We start from the raw sequence: 17,404 nt of genomic DNA, 5'->3' as shown, positions 1-17,404 counted from the left end.
CTCATTTGCTTGTGTCTATGGGAAGAGGATTTGTTTTTATATTTATATTATATATATATATATATATATATATAAAATATATATATATATATATATATATAGTAATACATTTAATATGTAAATATACAATTATATCATTATAATATACAATTATATCGTTCTGTCAAAAATGTTAAAACCTTTGCGATATTGGAGTTCATGTGGAAGATAAACTCGATTTAAACTGCAAAAAACTTCGGCAGAAAAGTCTTTTTTTTTTGCTCATAAAAATACTGCCTTTTTTTTTTCATGCCAACTTTGGAGCTCCATCTTAACGACTCCCTATTCCTTAAACAAGGGCACAAAAGTATGGTTCTGTAGATGCAACACCCGAAGTGAAGGCCACCATACAAATAAACGTGCAACAGAGTCATATTTTGTGGCATTTTAACACACTTAATGAACAATTTGATATTCCCTGGTTTTGTTTTATATGTTTTCGAGGTGGTGAAATCACCGTTTAGAGCAATCGAAGGTAGAATCAATTCCAGTGGAAAACTTTCAAAAGTCAACCGGAGCATGTGAATACTGTAGGTGTCATTAATGACATTATAACGAATAATAATACAAATAAAAAACAATAAAATAAATAATAATAATGATGAGGTTGGAAGTTGTGAATTCTTTAATAAATGTGATAATGACGTCACAAAACGGCTTTACTTATAGCTTAGCATAATAGCACGCTGGAATTAGTAGCTGTTATTAGTTTTGCTGATTGGTGTAGCCATAATTAAAACAATCCCACTTAGTTAAAAAGGATTCCTCATGAATAAATAAAACTATTTAAATAAAGAAGAATTAAATTATGATTTTTTTAGATCTTTAATTCCAGCCTTCTTGTTTGTTTGTTTTTGTCTTCACCCTGGTGTTTTTTATGACGCCATCTCATCATGCCCTATAAGTGCAAACCCTGTCTGCTCTCCCTACTCCCTAAATAGGCGCACTACATAGTGTTCACTCCGTGTAGTTCACTAGACACTAAGCAGTGTCCAATGGGGAGCAGTTTGGGATTGAGAAAAGCAGCTTTAAGGAAAGAGCAACGCTTTTTTCCTTCTGCCTTTAATTGCTTTAGAAAGGGTCCTCACTAAGCGACTGGGCGGCTTTACAGCTCCGGTTAAAGGCTTTATTTCCATCGGCTCACAAGTTAATCCGCTTTCTTTCTAAGAAGAAGAGATAAGGAAGGATGGGAAAAGTGGTAGGGGACACACGGGTTTGGGGGAAGAAATAAATAATAATAATAATCATCATCATCATCATCATCGAGAAACTGTTGGTGCTTGGACCCCTAATAATTAAATCAAATTGCCTGTAATTTTTTCTTTTTTTTTTCTTTAGTTTTTAATTCCGTCCAATGAATATAAAAATTAGATATTAAAACTGTGGTGGAAAAAAATCGGAGGTGAAGCAGATTTAATTATAAGGTATACTGTACAAAGTTGCTCGGAAAAACTTCAGAAAATGCAAATTTGCGTTATGGGAAAAAAAACCCCGCGACATTTATTTACAAAAATTTTAAAATTAGTTTTTTGCATTTATTTATGAAATCATTCTAAAAAAAAAACTCTTGCAAAGTTTAAGTCGGATCTTTCCGTACCTGCCTTTTTACACCTGTTTTGCACACACACACACACACACACACACACACACACACTTGTACATACAAAATATCGTCCACTAATTGTGCGACGCGTCATTTAAACCCATTTAAGTATCATTTAAAGTAAAGTTTTGGATCTGATCTTCCACCTTCTCCTGGATCTGAAATAATAAAGGGCTCCAGATGAGAACCAAACACTCAGAGGAGAAACCTCAGGATTTTCATTCCTCTTTTCTCCTACACATTATGCGGCTTTAGGTTTTTTTGCTGCCCCTAATTCCGACCTAAACGCTTTTGCTCCGGGAGAAGAAATCTTTTCTTTAAAAAAAAAAACCCTTCAAGAAGAGAAGGGCATTATTGTTTTAATCCTCTTACCGGCAGTCAGTTTGAGACAGAGGACTGAAACAGCTCACACATCTTGCAGGCCTGCAGAGACTGGAGCGTTTATTAGTGGTGTGGAAAAGCGCTCAGAGGCTCGTCATGGCGTCACAAAACTACAGGACAAACACAAGTTAATGCAGAAATGATGAATAAAAAAAACACTTATGACGGATTGAAGAAGATCCGAGGTGCATCCTTACTTAAAAAATACAACATAAAAAAAAAACATTCAGAGAGCGAAGTGTAAATTGAGATACTTGAAAAAGAAATTATTCAAATAAATAAACAAGGAAATAGATACATACTTGTAAACATGGTGAAGTGAAGAAGATTTAGTAGTATTTGTAGTATTAGAAGATCAGAGTATTTAAACTTCCAAGCACTGTCATTCCATCACATAAATCACATCACTTAATGCAGATTTATGAATTATTTTCCATGCGCGAGCTCTCCTGCTGTTAAATATTTGCATCAGATGAGTTTATAAACACTGACATCACGTGCAAACTTCTGCAGGAACCGTGCATGGCTCCTCATCCTGCGTTCAGGAGAAGAAATCAAAACGCAAGAGCGTTTCATTTGGATTCAGGTTTTTGTTTTTGATTAGAAAGAAAGAAAGAAAGAAAGAAAGAAAGAAAGAAAGAAAGAAAGAAAGAAAGAAAATCACGAATCAAATTAATCTTGATTAAAATATTTGCATACATTAAAAAACACTAATGGTTTCATTTCTATTCAATCCAATTTAAACGATTAACATTATTTCTTCTTTTGTTTAAATTGTTTGTTTGTTTGTTTGTTTGTTTTTTTAACTTTTTGTAATTCCTGAGGTTTTGGGAACACCTCCACCACATCATACGAGTCCAGAAGATCGGGGTGGAGGCTCAGAAAGCTCATGAGTTTGACTGACAGTTGAAAGCACCAATAGAAATCCGAGGTGCCTTCAGCCTGCGCGCTTTAAAATCCCTTCCTGAACCTGGAGCTCATAGATGGCACCGCCGTGCGTCCTCGCGAGCACGAGTTTGGAAGAAACGCGAAGTACACACACACACACACACACACACACTCCGACACACACCTACACACACACACACACTGAGACACTTTGGATGGACTGAGAAAAGCTCGCAGAGACTGAAGGACACGAGAACAAGCAAAAGAACACCAAGGAGAAGAAGAAACCTTTTCACCCGACGTTTGACTTGTTGAGGTTCCAGGATACTTTGCGCGTTTTTTTCTTCTCGGCTCAGAAACGCACGGAGGTAAGAAACAGCAGTGCAACTAATGCATGAACATGTTCCACTATTTCTCATCATGCAATCGATTTACTGTCGGATTTCACACGTGCATTCGAGTTCTAACGCGGTTATATTTTTGGGGGCGCAAATACGCACCTAAAAAAATACACTTTACTCTCTCTCTCTCTCTCTCTCTCTCTCTCTCTCTCTCTCTCTCTCTCTCTCTCTCTCTCATACACAGTACTGATGATCACGAACACTGTGTGGTTAATGAGCACTTGGGATCTTAACATATTGAATAATTGATGGATTTTATGAAGGTTCGGTTCAACACGAGGATCCGAGCAGGATATTTATTTTTCTTAATCTCCTTTTTACTGTTTCTTTAATCTTGTCTGTTTAATTTGTTTGGTAAAATATAAACCCAGCATATGAAACATTTCTGAACTCGTCAAAGTCCTGACTGGAGTTTCTTCTGAACCTTCTCACCAAAACCCGAAAATTTAAAACTCCATTGTTTGAAAGTTTTAGGTCAAACGGGCCTGATTTATTTTTAGATATATTTGTCCCAGATTTATCATCTCACACTCTGAATGGAAATGAGGAAGTATGTGTGTGTGTGTGTGTGTGTGTGTGTGTGTGTGTGTGTGTGTGTTAAATATCGCGTGTCTATTACAATATGGTGCGTGTTAAATATCGTGTGTTAAATATCGCGTTAACAATAATCGGTTAAATGTTAATAATAAATCATGAACGCATTTAAAGTGTAGCTTATTATTTATTTATAATTTAGACAAAAATATTCAGAAGGCAATGCGATTACACCAGTAAGACAAAACGGTGAAATATTTTTATTTAATGCCAATTCAAAGCCAAAAGAGCCACAACAACTAGATTATAACTTTCAATAATTTTATAATAAGTACATTTATATTAAACTATATTATAGCTCAAGGAATCTTTATCCAAAGTTTTTAATATTCAGTTAATTTAGATTTAGATAAACACCTTTCAATTTATTTAACACATAAATCTTGATATTGTTTTGTAATTGCTTTTTAATTAACCATGAATTACTAGTGATGTCTATAAACTTATAAATGCATACGTTATATTATATTAAATAAATGAAATGAGATCTGGATAGAGCTAGAGGGTTTTTTTACGTCTAAATACCGCAGCATGGATCAGTGATTTATTTTCTACAAATATTAAATAAACTAATAGAAAAATAAATAAAGTCAAGTCAAGCATTATAATACGTGAAAACACATGTATTTAGAGTGCACTGCTCTCGCTGTTATAATAAATCAATGGATAAATATCAAAGATTTTTTCACATTTGGTAGAATAAATGCCAAAAGTTCAGAGATTTCACCTGCTCACTGTCGGAGAATTTGATAATTCCAGTGTTATGTGTAATTTCTTTGGCATCACCTATTTAAAAATAACCACAAACCTGCATTAAAACCACTTACAACGCTTTAAAAACGTTTTATCTCTCGCTCTCGCTATCATCATCATCATCATCATCATCATCATCATCTCTTCCGACATGTAAGAACAGCTTGCATGAAAAAAATATGATTGACAAAATAAATATCTGTCAGCTAGAAGACAGAAGAGTTGCTGGAGGCCTTTCAGAAAGTGGACAGCCTGTGTGTGTGTGTGTGTGTGTGTGTGTGTGTGTGTGTGTGTGTGTGTGTGTGTGTGCATGTGAGTTGTGTATTCTAATGTTGTCCGATCAAAGGCTGAGACTGTACATGCCAATTTACATAATGATGTTTTAATAATGTAACTGTGGAGTGCTATAACCCCCCCTGAAGCGAGTGCAAACACACACACACACACACACACACACACACACACGCACACACACACACACACACACACATACACACACACACACGAACACAGCCTCCAGCAAGAAGTGACTGAGGAATAGAACAACAATAGCTGAGAAATACGCTATTAATATAAGCTGGGCTTTGTGCTAAACAACCATAGCGTTTAACCCGAGGCCAAAACCCCCTGTTTTCGACATCGTCCCACTCTGTCCAGCGATAATTATTTAGAATTGTTTCAAGAAAAAAAAAATGTATGTATTCTTAGTTCACGAGGTTGATTTGGAAACAGAAAACCTACAAATGAATGTATGTAGATCTGATTTATCTGTTTACATTTTTTTTTTTATGAAACTGTGCTCTATGCTTATACAGCTGGGGAATAAAAAAATAAAAAATAATAATAAAACATTCAATAAAAAATATATATACTTTTAAAAGGATAAAATTGGTTTCGTGTAGATGGAGAATAAATACAAATATCAAATATATATTTAATTAATAATATATATTTTTATTTAAAAGGACACAATTAGGTTTGTAATAGACGAAGAATAAAAAAATATATAAAATAATATTTATTGAAAAAAATCTTTACTTTAAAACAGTAAAAATTCGACAGTAAAAAAATGCTCTCTTTCCCCCCAACACTGTTCATTGTCTCAATTTGAAGAACTTTAGTCAAAATACAAAGTTAAATTGAGCATATTAATATGCTCTCTGTATAGTCTTTATGTTTAATTCACACTACAGTCATGATGTAAGAGTTCCACACTCACTGTCACTGATGCAGTACCATGAAGAACGAAGGGTACCGGGAGTTTTGAACCTGTAGTGTGTGAAGGTCCATGATATGATTTTTAAATTATTAGGTAAAAGAAGATGCAAGAAAGGTAGTAAATGATACGTATTTAACGGTACCATGATGGGTAAAGGGTTCAGGGTGGTACCTGTGAATGTTGGCGTGTGTTTAGGAATCGTTATACAGCAGTATTTTATTTTTGTACGTGACACAAATTTACTGAAGAGTTTAGGAGGGATGTCAGCGGTTAACACACACACACACACACACACACACACACACACACACACACACAGAAAACCATTTTTAAGAAGAAGAGGGAAAAATTGTAATAATGACAGCTTACAGATTTTTGGGAATAAATTGTAAAGAATCGAAGGATGTGATCAGCTCGAACGTCCGCCTTTACACAGTCACGTTTTTTTAACAAATGAAAAAATAATTCTTGGATGTAAAAAGACTGTGTGTGTGTGTGTGTGTGTGTGTGTGTGTGTCCATCCGTGTCAGTGTTGATGATAGATGAAGGCCTCCGCAGTCGAAACCTATTTGCACTTCCATTAAGGACGGAGGAACCCAAATGGGGATCAGTGTGCATATTTTATAGCCGCGAAGGAGTCGAAAAAGCGAACACCCCTCCACATGTACCCCCTCCTCTCCATCCCTCCTCCCACTCATCCCCCCATCTATCCATCCATCTCAGCCAAAACGCCGCCGCGGGATAAAGGGCGCACGGGGAAAGCGAGTCCATTCACTTCCAAAAAAAAAAAAAAAACACTGCGGGGAGAAAAGTAAATGTTTAGCAAAGCACCTTCTGTCCGAGAGAATTAAACCAATTCCCACCTGGCCCCCTGATCAAGCACACTTAATAGGCTGCACCGGGAGGGAGGGCGCGTTCAACAACACCGCCTAATGTCTGTTTAATAATATTTAATAGCCAAAATGTCTGCTTAATGCATTTAATGCGTTTCTCACCCCCGCAAAGAGGCGTGTACCCTCAACGCTGTGGGTCTGCCAGCGCCTGTGTGTGTGTGTGTGTGTGTGTGTGTGTGTGTGTGTGTGTGTGTGTGTGTGTGTGTGTGTGTGTGTGTGTGTGTGGCCTGCTTTACTTCCTAATCCTTGTCAAATTATTGCAATAATATTAATAAAGATAATAATCAAAATAATCATAAGGGAAGAAGAAAAATATCCCAAATCTCTATTCATAATCGAATACATTTAAAAATATATTGTATTAATATTTTATTACTGCAATAAGATGGAAATTAGATTCTCAAAATCATCTGTGTTTAAAATATTCGATTATTTGTGCGACGTTTAATTATTTCATTATTACATTCGAATAAATCGTTAATAAATGAATACAAATATAAAAATTTGGCTACTAAATTAAAAGAATCGAAAATAAATGAAAGTAGAAAAAAAACCTACACAAATGTTGAGGTCATGATGTTTTGTGAGACTGGAAACAATAAAAGGATCAATATGTTATAATTATTTATTCAACAGAAATTGAAGGAAAACTCAAATATAAACTGCTTTTCTGATCAAATAATTTTGTACTGTGAGTTTTTTTGTTTATATTGTTAACACAAAACTGTGGTATTTAAAATTGTTTGTTGATTTAATTTATGCAAATGATAAAAAAAATCTTTTTTTTTATAAAAAATTGAAACCCAAAAGTATTGAAATATTGAGTGTTAGGTTTGTATATTATTATTATTATAACTACTATAAGTTCTAGATTTACATATTGAACATTATAAATCTGTATTAATACTGAGTCCTTACTCTCGATGTAATTAAATAAACGGTGGTAAAAATTCCATTCTAATGACCAGCAGGTTGCAAGTTTAAATCCAAACCTCCCAGAAGGCCATGCCCGAGTTCTTGACCATCAGCCGTCCTGCTTGATTAATCTCTACATGGATGAAAAGAATTTGCAGAATGAATTATTATGAATTAAATCTTCCCACATCGCTGCATTAAAAGCACCTGATTTGGACTATAAACATTTCTGTCCTGGTTGTGAGCATCCTGATGAATCAGACGCCTCGAGGAGCTGCTCAGGTGTTATTTTTAATCTGATAACCAACTCCGAAATACATCCGTGTGCATTAGTGAGGAAAAAAAAGGCGCCTAAATCCGCACCTGGCCGTGTTAAGCGTCCAGGGACAAAGCAGCAGCCTCTCGGCTCTTTAACACCAGCAGGTGGAGATTTAGTTTTTTTTTTTTCCCCTCCTGACTAATGCACAGTGCCGTGAGATACGCCGCTCTGTCCTGCTCCTGCATGCTAATACATAACTAATACAAATCTAATACATATCTAATCGTTCCTTCAGGGTTTCATCCTAAACCTGCCATCATGGTGGAAATCACACACTACAGCAGGGGGTCACAAACTTCTTAAAGCTTTTTCAGAGAGAAAATATCTTCACCGAACCTCCACAGAAGCAGCACAGATTTATTTTAGGGACATAATCCTTACATTATATATATTATATATTATATATTATATATATGAAACTATTTGAACGTCGAATTACATGGAAAAAAATTGCGTAAAATGTTTTTCAAAACATGGGAAAAAATAATGGGACAAATATTTTCCTCCAAACACACAGAAAGCGGTGGTTTTGAAATTCCAATAAATTAAGAGACAATGAAAGTCACAGGTTAAATAGTTATTATAACCAAAAAAAAGCTAATTATATATTCTTTTAAATGAAAAAAAAGTAGCAACATTATAGCATGAAGTAACATTAGAATAATATTTTGCACAACACTATCAAATGTTTTCACAAAGAAAAGACTGAAAAATATCTAAAACAACCGTTATTCAAATAAGAGCATATTAAATATTCTTCATCCTGCTTTGAATCAACTCGTCATTTATTTCGAGCCAAATCAGATCTTCCTGAAAAACCCGAAACCGGCGGATTAGTTACAGTAATTGAGCTGAACGCGTACAGTCACAATCCATTAACCAGACAAGTGCTAATTGCAGCAATTAGCTGTACTTTACACGTGTAATGGAGCGGAACGAGGTGTAATGTGTTATTAATGAACAATCTTTTCTTCCCAAATTGCTTGACGAAGCGAACGCTAATATTAACGCTGCTTATGATGTTTAAACCGACTCATTAATTAAAGGCACTGATGAGACCGGTGTGTTAATTAATCCATTAAGTCGTTAATTAGCTTGACGCGATGACGACTCGCACCTCGGTCGACTTTCCGACGGGATTCTGTACGAATGATCGTGAAAATCGTGTTTTCAGGTCATCCAAAGTGGTAGGAAATCATCTCCTGCCCTTTGAAAGGGACTTGTGTCATTGCACTCGCGCGCACACACACACCCACACACACACACCCACACACCCACACACACACACACACACCCACACACACATATAGTGTGTGTTAATAAGTTTATCATGTGTGAATACACTTCTCCCGGTCTGCTTTTCAATCAAATTTGGGTTTAATATGGTGTAAATAGCGACTTTGTTTTCACACACACACACACACACACACACACACACACACACACACACACACACACCACATTATACATTGTTTAGAAGTCTTGTTTGCATAGCATGATGTATCATGATTGTTATAATCTAGTTATTTTACATTTATATACAACTTATACTCAATTTAACACAGAGTTTCTGATATAGCGGTTCTGGGACCTGACATGACATCAGCTCAGATTTCTGTGAAAAAATGGCTGAACCGCATCTGATATTTCAATCACTGGGAGATTATGAGATTGAGTGTGTAAAAAAAATCTATACGGCAAATAAAATGTTCGTTTTTTCGCACAGGAAGTCCATATTGCTGTGAATAGAATGCTATAAAGACTCACAGGGTTCGTTTTTTTGTTCGCAGTAATCGTACATCATGCAGCATTACGGCGTGAACGGATATTCGCTCCACGCTATGAACTCGTTGAGCGCCATGTACAATCTCCACCAGCAGGCGGCTCAACAGGCCCAGCACGCACCCGACTACAGGCCGTCGGTACACGCGCTCACTCTCGCCGAGAGGCTAGCTGGTGAGTGACAGGCTCACTGTGACACGACAATAACATCTGGATATTAACATCTGTACTGTACATGGAGTGATAAAGTATTACAGATAAGTCATGCTGTGTTCAAGTTGCCGGTCAGTGTAATAACATCTGAAACCTAATTAGAACCTAATAGGAAACTATCCATGACCAAACGTGACCTGCCATCTGCTCAATATTCACTTATTTTCATTTCTTGCTTCAGTTCATATTAGAGCCACAAAATATTAGATAAAGTGCAGTATAAAGAGCGTTGGATTTGCCGCCTGCTAGTCTGAGTCGAGTTTCCCGTTCGATTGATTAAACAAGTTTCTCGTTTCTCTCTTCAAAAACCGGCTGCGCATTTCAAGACATTATCCTCGAGGCTCGTTACGGCTCTCAGCATCGTAAGCAGCGGCGGAGTCGCACGGCCTTCACCGCGCAGCAGCTCGAGGCTTTGGAGAAAACGTTTCAGAAGACACACTACCCTGACGTGGTGATGCGTGAACGACTGGCCATGTGCACCAACCTCCCCGAAGCACGCGTCCAGGTGAGACGTCGCTCAAGCACGTGAATATTTCAGTGAAATGCTTGGATGCGAGATGTAATAATGAAACGCATTCATTTTTAAAACCAGGTTTGGTTCAAGAACCGGCGGGCGAAGTTCCGTAAGAAGCAGCGCAGCCTGCAGAAGGAGCAGCTCCAGAAGCAGAAGGACGCCTCACCTGAAGGAACTTTAGGGGCGAGCGAGAAGAGCGACCCTTCCCCCGCCGTGAACCTGGAGAACCCGCTTCCTCCTTCGTCCACGTCCTCGTCTTCCTCCATCGAGGTTGAGGGGCCGTCTGAGCTGAGTGTGGAGCTAAACGTCACCTCGGCGGAGCAGTCAGGGAGCGAGTCGGCTACAGAGGACAACACGACCGACAGGGAAGAAGAGATCAAACTCCATCAGGACGACGTGAAGGTCGACAAGTCCGGGGGTCTGTCTCCTCCCTGCAAACGTCTAAGCCCCAAACCAGGTACAGACCCGGGATTTTTCGTTATTTAACCTCAATATTGCGGAATAAACTGTTTATATGTAAACAACATCTGTCTTCAACCAGGGCAGAATTTTAGGTGTAAATGAAGCTCAGTTGCATCTCATCTGTGATTTGTCTCCATCAATCTAAATTTTTTTTACTCTTCTTTTATTCTTTTTAGCTTAATATTTCAATGCCACAGACCTACACATAAACCACCCAGGAAGGACCATCTCTATCTAATGAACCCCCTGTTCAACACACTCTCTCCATGTTCTTCTTTCCAGATTCTCCTCTCGGCTCTCCGGCGATCACGTCCGGGGCTAACGGCATGACCGGAGGCCTCTCTCAGAGCCACTCGTACTCTTCATCACCACTGAGCCTCTTCCGTCTGCAGGAGCAGTTCCGCCAGCACATGGCTGCCACTAATAGCTTGGTGCACTACCCGTCGTTCGACATGGCTGCCCCGTCCTCCCTGCCCTACCTGGGGATGAACGTAAGCGTCCCGGCGCCTTTAGGTTCTCTGCCTTGCCAGTCGTATTACCAGTCGCTGTCCCAGCACGCGCAGCAGGTGTGGAGCGGTCCTCTCCTGCAGGCCTCCGCCGCACTGCCCAGCCACAACAGCAAGACCAGCAGCATCGAGAACCTCCGGCTACGTGCCAAGCAACACGCTGCCTCGCTCGGCCTCGACACCATGCCCAATTAAACACTAACTGCCACAAGACAGGACACTCTCGGCCGAACGCTTCGCCCTAGCTAACACCTGGATCTACAAGAAGATGCTTCACAAAATCTATGTGAAATTATTTTGTTATTTCTGACCTATTTCTGTTTTGTCATCAGAAAAATTTAAAAACTATTTTGCCGTATTAGAAGCCACATCCCTTTAATTACACCAAACATAACACTGTATGGATGGGATCCTCATACACTTTTGTTTGTAGGTATTTCAGAAAAAACAAGAAATTAATATAAGGCTGAGAGCGAGCCCTGAGTCATTTCGCTGTATTTAAAAAAAGAAAAAAAAGCCTTATAGTCCATTATATATAGAAAATACTTTAAACTGAACATATAAAGATCTAATAAAATGCAATCAGCCTGTTCTGCAAATGCTCAGAAAAATTATTTATGGCAATGCAAATTAAACCGTTAATATACGTCCCCAATAAACGTCCTCGTTACCGTAAACCTGCTTAATTGTAGCACTTTTGCCACTTTTCCCTGCCGGCAGCGCGGTCGCTCTAATTCAATTAGTCAAGCGATCAAATTACACATTACATAATTCCGTACGTAACGTGTGAAACCCCCAGCCTTGTAACAGCAGATTGTTTAATTAAACCTGACTAATTCACCTGTTTTATGGCTGGAGTTTAAACCACGGTAAACTGCAAATGACCAGATAATTAGAAAATAATATCAGCGGGTCCATATGCAAAGCCTTTAATTACATTTAGCCGAGGGCTGAGAAAGGAATGCAATTACAGCCCGTGCATATCATTTCAGATCGCTGTGTATCTAACGCTCCGAGGGGAAATAATTACGACCGACGGAAAATTTCCAGCAATTTTTCTTTTCCCAGCGCTTGCTAGCGACGTGGTGCGATTAGCCGAGAACGCTTGGATATAAATTTACAAATACATTGACATAAACCTCCGATTTTTCTTTTACTTTTCCCTTCTGTGTTAAACTGACATCATTTGGGGGCAAAAAAAAAACTTAGGAAAAAATAAAAGCAAGCTCCAAGCACTACCATACACAGGAAGTCAACACGGAAAGCACTTCCTGTTCTCGCCGTGTCTGTAAACTGTCTTTGCTTTGTAAATTACACAAAATCTTTTATCTATAAATGTTTACTGGTAAGGCAAATGTAAAAAGTTTTATGTTTTAGATGGAGAAGCGTGGACACGTGCTGCCTCCCGTGATGATTCTCGTAGCTGTTTGTTGTTGAGATTTGTACGAGGCGGATGCTACAAAGTCCTGCGTCAGATATTTAACCTTTAACAGTCTGGTCGTAAATATATCTATATCTACATATATATATATATATCTATCTATGTAAATCCTCCACTTGGTTTTCATTGTTGCTGTGGTCATGAAGTTTTACTCGCTCGCACCGTTTCCATCGCAGTGAAGCGGTGAAGTCGTGGTGACGTAACACCCAAACCCCTGGTGCCGAGTGACAAGAAGTATATACCTTCCACATTTTTCTCTATTACAACTGTAGGCTTGAGAACTTGTAAAATACATCGTCAATAAAAATGTTGCTTGAAGACATTAACACACCCAAATGTTCTTTATTTCTATACATCTCTACATGAAGTTTTAATTGTATACATTTTAAACATCATGATGTCAGGAAAATTTGCTACTGTCCGACAGAATTCTAACCCAGATAATATCATGGATTAATTTGCATACTCATTGCATATTCATGGGAGGCATTTTGCATATTATTTTTACAAATATAAAAGATCGTAACGACGCTCAGAGAAGAATAAAAGAAAATGTAATGGTATGACAGACACAAAGCGAGGCTCTTTTCATTTATAATTCATTAATAAATGTGACTAATTTGACAACACTGATGCAGCAGAACCAATTTACTGCTAATTAATACTCAAAAAATTATGTTTTAAAAATATCCTATTATTGATGTTTGATTGTAATGAAACTTCTAAGCTCTTCTTTCTGCTTGGTAGCAAAGAGGCTAATTTACAAACTAGCATTACATACAAACTAGCAGAATTCACAAAAAAAAGGATAACATTTCATTAATTTATCAAGTAAGGTTAAAAAGAACACAGTGATGGTTAGCCTATAAGTTAGCATGAAGATCAGCTTGTTAAACTAACATGCTAGTTAAAGGCTATTGGAAGCCTATATTAGTCAATTATTTAACCCGAAATCTGCCTCAAATGCTCCTTCATGTTTCACAACTTCTCTAGAATTTAGCATTACAGCTGAGATTAATGTTTGCTAACTAAAGGGCTAACTCAGACGCCAACATAGGAAGATTATATAAAACCTTAATTTATCTCAGCTAGTCTTTAATATCATTGGCCATTAGAGTAAATCAGTAAACACAGTAAAGTGCTGACATTAGTCAGTAGATTAGCGTGGATATTAGGCTAGGCTGCCAATGATTTTGTTAGCTAGCTAATTTAGACAAGCCAAACTTTTGCATTTTCTTTTTCTACTTTACAACTCCACTTTTTCTCTTTCAAACTAACATTCTTTATCAAGCACTTATCTGAAATTAAAATTAAACTACTGCAAATGAATGCAAACAAAATACTGACATATCACTTAATATTTTAAAATAATTATTTAACCTGGACACTGCAGGTTTTAGCCTATAATCCATCATGAAAATGACTAGCATGCTACAAAGAGTTTAGTTTGCTAACGACAGACTACATGAAGATACAGTGATACGGTAAGTTTTCATATGCCCTAAACCAACATTAATATGGACGATCAGGATTTTTGCCTTGTTTTTTTGCTTTGCTACTATTTTAACTTAAAATAAAATACCCATTTCCGACCCATAAGCATCGATCAGGGTGAGAAATGAGACAGATCCGTGGGAGGTCGTGTTAGCGCATGAGTCAGCAAATTGTTTGCTAACTTGCCAGAACTAGCTCGCTGCCTGGAAGAAATTATAATTTGTCCATTAAATTAATTTTTACGTTGTTGTTTTTTTTTATTATTTTAGTTTTGTAAACAATCGTTTAGCTAATAGCTTAAAAAAAGAATACAGTAGTGTAGAATAATCACACTTTTAAAGCGTAATGCTGCAGATATTTCATCCAGCATTAGTAGAGATTAGAGAGTGTCATCCTCATATTTGTTCTGAAAGAATAAGATGCCGAGTGAGTAGAAAATGGTTCAAGAACAACAGAAAAACAGAAAGGAGAACGGGAATGAGGTAATTTAATGAAATAAAATCGGTTTGGGGACATAAGCCATCCCCAGATGAATAAGCGAGCCATTATGCTGAAGAATGACGGCCCGGGGCTGTGATTATGCCGCTATTATATCTTAAACAGCGTGGTTTGTCAAAATGCATAAGCCCTTTGCTCCCGATAAAGAGCCTCTGCCTTCGCTGTGTGTTTTACCAAAGGCTCGACACTTTTTCCCGATGCCCTTGCCACGGCCGCTAACCGCCCCTTTAAATACAGCGGATTTAAACAGGAAGTAAAATATTCAGTCAATTTGCAAACAGGCAAAATGTCACCGTCGTCCGTATGACCAAAGGCCGTAAATATTCATACAATTCCAGGATGGATTCTTCTTCACGCTTTCGACATCACCGGCCGTGCAGAAACACTGGAGAACACACCAGACGCCCGGAGGTTTGTGTGTTTCAGATTGTAATATGGTAATAAAGGTCAAGGTCAGTGCTGTCTTGTTACTGTTCTTTTGTGTTTCGGGGGGAAGGAGGAAAAACAATGCTTCAAATACACTGTACGGTGGGCTACGTCCAAACACAACGGATGTGAAACGGAGCTAAAATGAAGAATTCTAAACATCACAGGAAGTGAAGGCAGCTAAATATTTGAGTAAAATGTGTCTAATAAGACAAACGGCTCGTTTCTAATCTAAACGTATTGATCAGGGTGAAAAACGAGACACGACCTGCTGCTGGTCTTGTTAGCGCGTAAATTAGCAATTCGCTTGCTAACTAGCCAGAGCCACGTGACCATAAGCACACCAGACTTTTTCAAGCACATTTCAACCAAAGTTGTCCACACACACACACACACACACACACACACACACTCTTGTCTTAAGACATGTTTACCTCGTGAGAATCTTCCACTGATATGATATTATGCAACGACTGCTCTTTTCATTTGGTAAATATTTGTACTTAAAAAAAAATAATTCTAAACTCTCAGACGTTCCAATTCTTGCCCATACACACGCCTTGACATGAAAACAAACACAAAGGCGGACAAATTGTTCAACTAATAAGTAATAAATTAATTACCACATTTACCTTCATGGCTGACAAGTGGGGTCCCACAGGTCTTTATTTCATCATTTAATCCCCCTCCCACACACACACACACACACACACACACACACACACACACAGACCCTTGAGCATGCCCAGCACAAAAATCACAGTGTACCATTCAATCACTCTCTCCCTTTCACTTACTCCCCTTTTTTTTGGAGCTGCTAAAGGTTTTAGGTGCATGGAGAATGAAAGCTGCCAGCGTAAGGAACCCCGGTCCATTGAAGAAGTGACAGGCGCTGCCAGAATATGATCCTAATCCTGTTCTCAGCATTCTCTTAGCCTGCTGGCATTGCAATTTCGTCGCGTACTCTCCAGCCTGTGAACCGGTCTAAATCCCTCTAATAGCACATTGCCCAGATACACATCAAAGTGCTCATGGAAACCAACATGGAGGCCTTCTCTCTCTCTCTCTCTCTCTCTCTCTCTCTCGCTCTACCTCTCCCCTCTTTCTACTCTCCCCCTTACTCCCCCCTGACACCAAATCGGGAGAAGAAATTAGCCTCTATGGTCAACAACAACAAAATACTGGCCACGTGCCAAAAATCACGTCAAAGCAAATTCTATTCGTCACATACAAATTCATACAGAGTAGTAAAATGCTTCTTACGACTGTCCATCGTGTATAAAGAAATAGAATATAAAAAAATAAAATGAAAATAAAAAAAATTCAACTATAAAGTATAAAATATGCATGAAAAAAATATACCATACTGTAAAAATATATATACAAAAATAAGACCGAACGGGATGGTATGAATCGATTTCACGTCTCTGATGCATTGTGATTTTCGAGATCCTGATATTTAAAATAAATCTATTTTCATTTTTAAATAAATATGTTAAATATGTTTACGTTATAAATATGTTTCTGTTCTCCATAATAATGACGCGGTAGCTTAGTGTCTAAGGACTTTGGATTTGCAGGTTGAGATCCGAAGCTGCAACTGCTGGGCCCCTGAGCAAGGCCCCTAACCCCATAGCTGCTCAGAGAATATCTATGAATATGTAATTCCTTCATCAACCTCTCTGGATTTATTAATGAATGTATGCAGCTTGTTACAAAACGGAGAAGTGGAAACTTCTTCCCTAAAATGAGATATAACCATCTCCAAATTTTTGCAGGAACATAATGAATATAAATTTTTTGTTTAAGACGTTGCTATAAAAACAAATTAAAACCGGAAATTGACACCACAACTTCTGACCAATCAGAATCGAGCATTTAGCAGCGTAGAGGAAGAATTACAGATAAACAGTTCATTCTTTTCCAAAAGAAAAGTTTTACTCGGAGGTCCGGCCCGTGTGCATTAGCATTCCTGATAAATACCCACGCAGCAGAATGAACAAATGAACTGAACTGAAAATGAGTGTTGAGGGGGGTGCAGAGGGGGATTGTGGGTCGTGACA

At 38.0% G+C, this 17,404-nt stretch overlaps 1 protein-coding gene across 1 annotated transcript; it reads left to right on the top strand.

The window, feature by feature from the left end:
• The first annotated feature begins 3,011 nt into the window (after positions 1-3,011).
• On the top strand, positions 3,012-12,876 carry dmbx1a (diencephalon/mesencephalon homeobox 1a). Its single transcript, XM_083525190.1, has 5 exons — positions 3,012-3,279; positions 9,796-9,961; positions 10,327-10,505; positions 10,593-10,971; positions 11,259-12,876. Exons 2-5 carry the CDS (start codon positions 9,808-9,810, stop codon positions 11,675-11,677), a joined length of 1,131 nt encoding a protein of 376 aa, XP_083381316.1. The 5' UTR covers positions 3,012-3,279; positions 9,796-9,807; the 3' UTR covers positions 11,678-12,876.
• The last annotated feature ends 4,528 nt before the right edge of the window (positions 12,877-17,404 follow it).

The sequence above is a fragment of the Silurus aristotelis genome (assembly GCF_946808225.1).
Source record: "Silurus aristotelis genome assembly, chromosome: 22".
NCBI classification, from domain to species: Eukaryota; Metazoa; Chordata; class Actinopteri; order Siluriformes; family Siluridae; genus Silurus; species Silurus aristotelis.
Note: the sequence above shows the minus strand (reverse complement) of the source record. Positions and strands in the feature narration are given on the sequence as shown.

Coding starts and splice junctions, on each gene's coding strand:
- dmbx1a (XM_083525190.1), top strand. CDS start 9,808: ATGCAGCATTACGGCGTGAACGGATATTCGCTCCACGCTATGAACTCG. Junction 10,506..10,592: donor TCCCCGAAGCACGCGTCCAG/GTGAGACGTCGC, acceptor TTTTAAAACCAG/GTTTGGTTCAAGAACCGGCG. Junction 10,972..11,258: donor ACGTCTAAGCCCCAAACCAG/GTACAGACCCGG, acceptor TCTTCTTTCCAG/ATTCTCCTCTCGGCTCTCCG.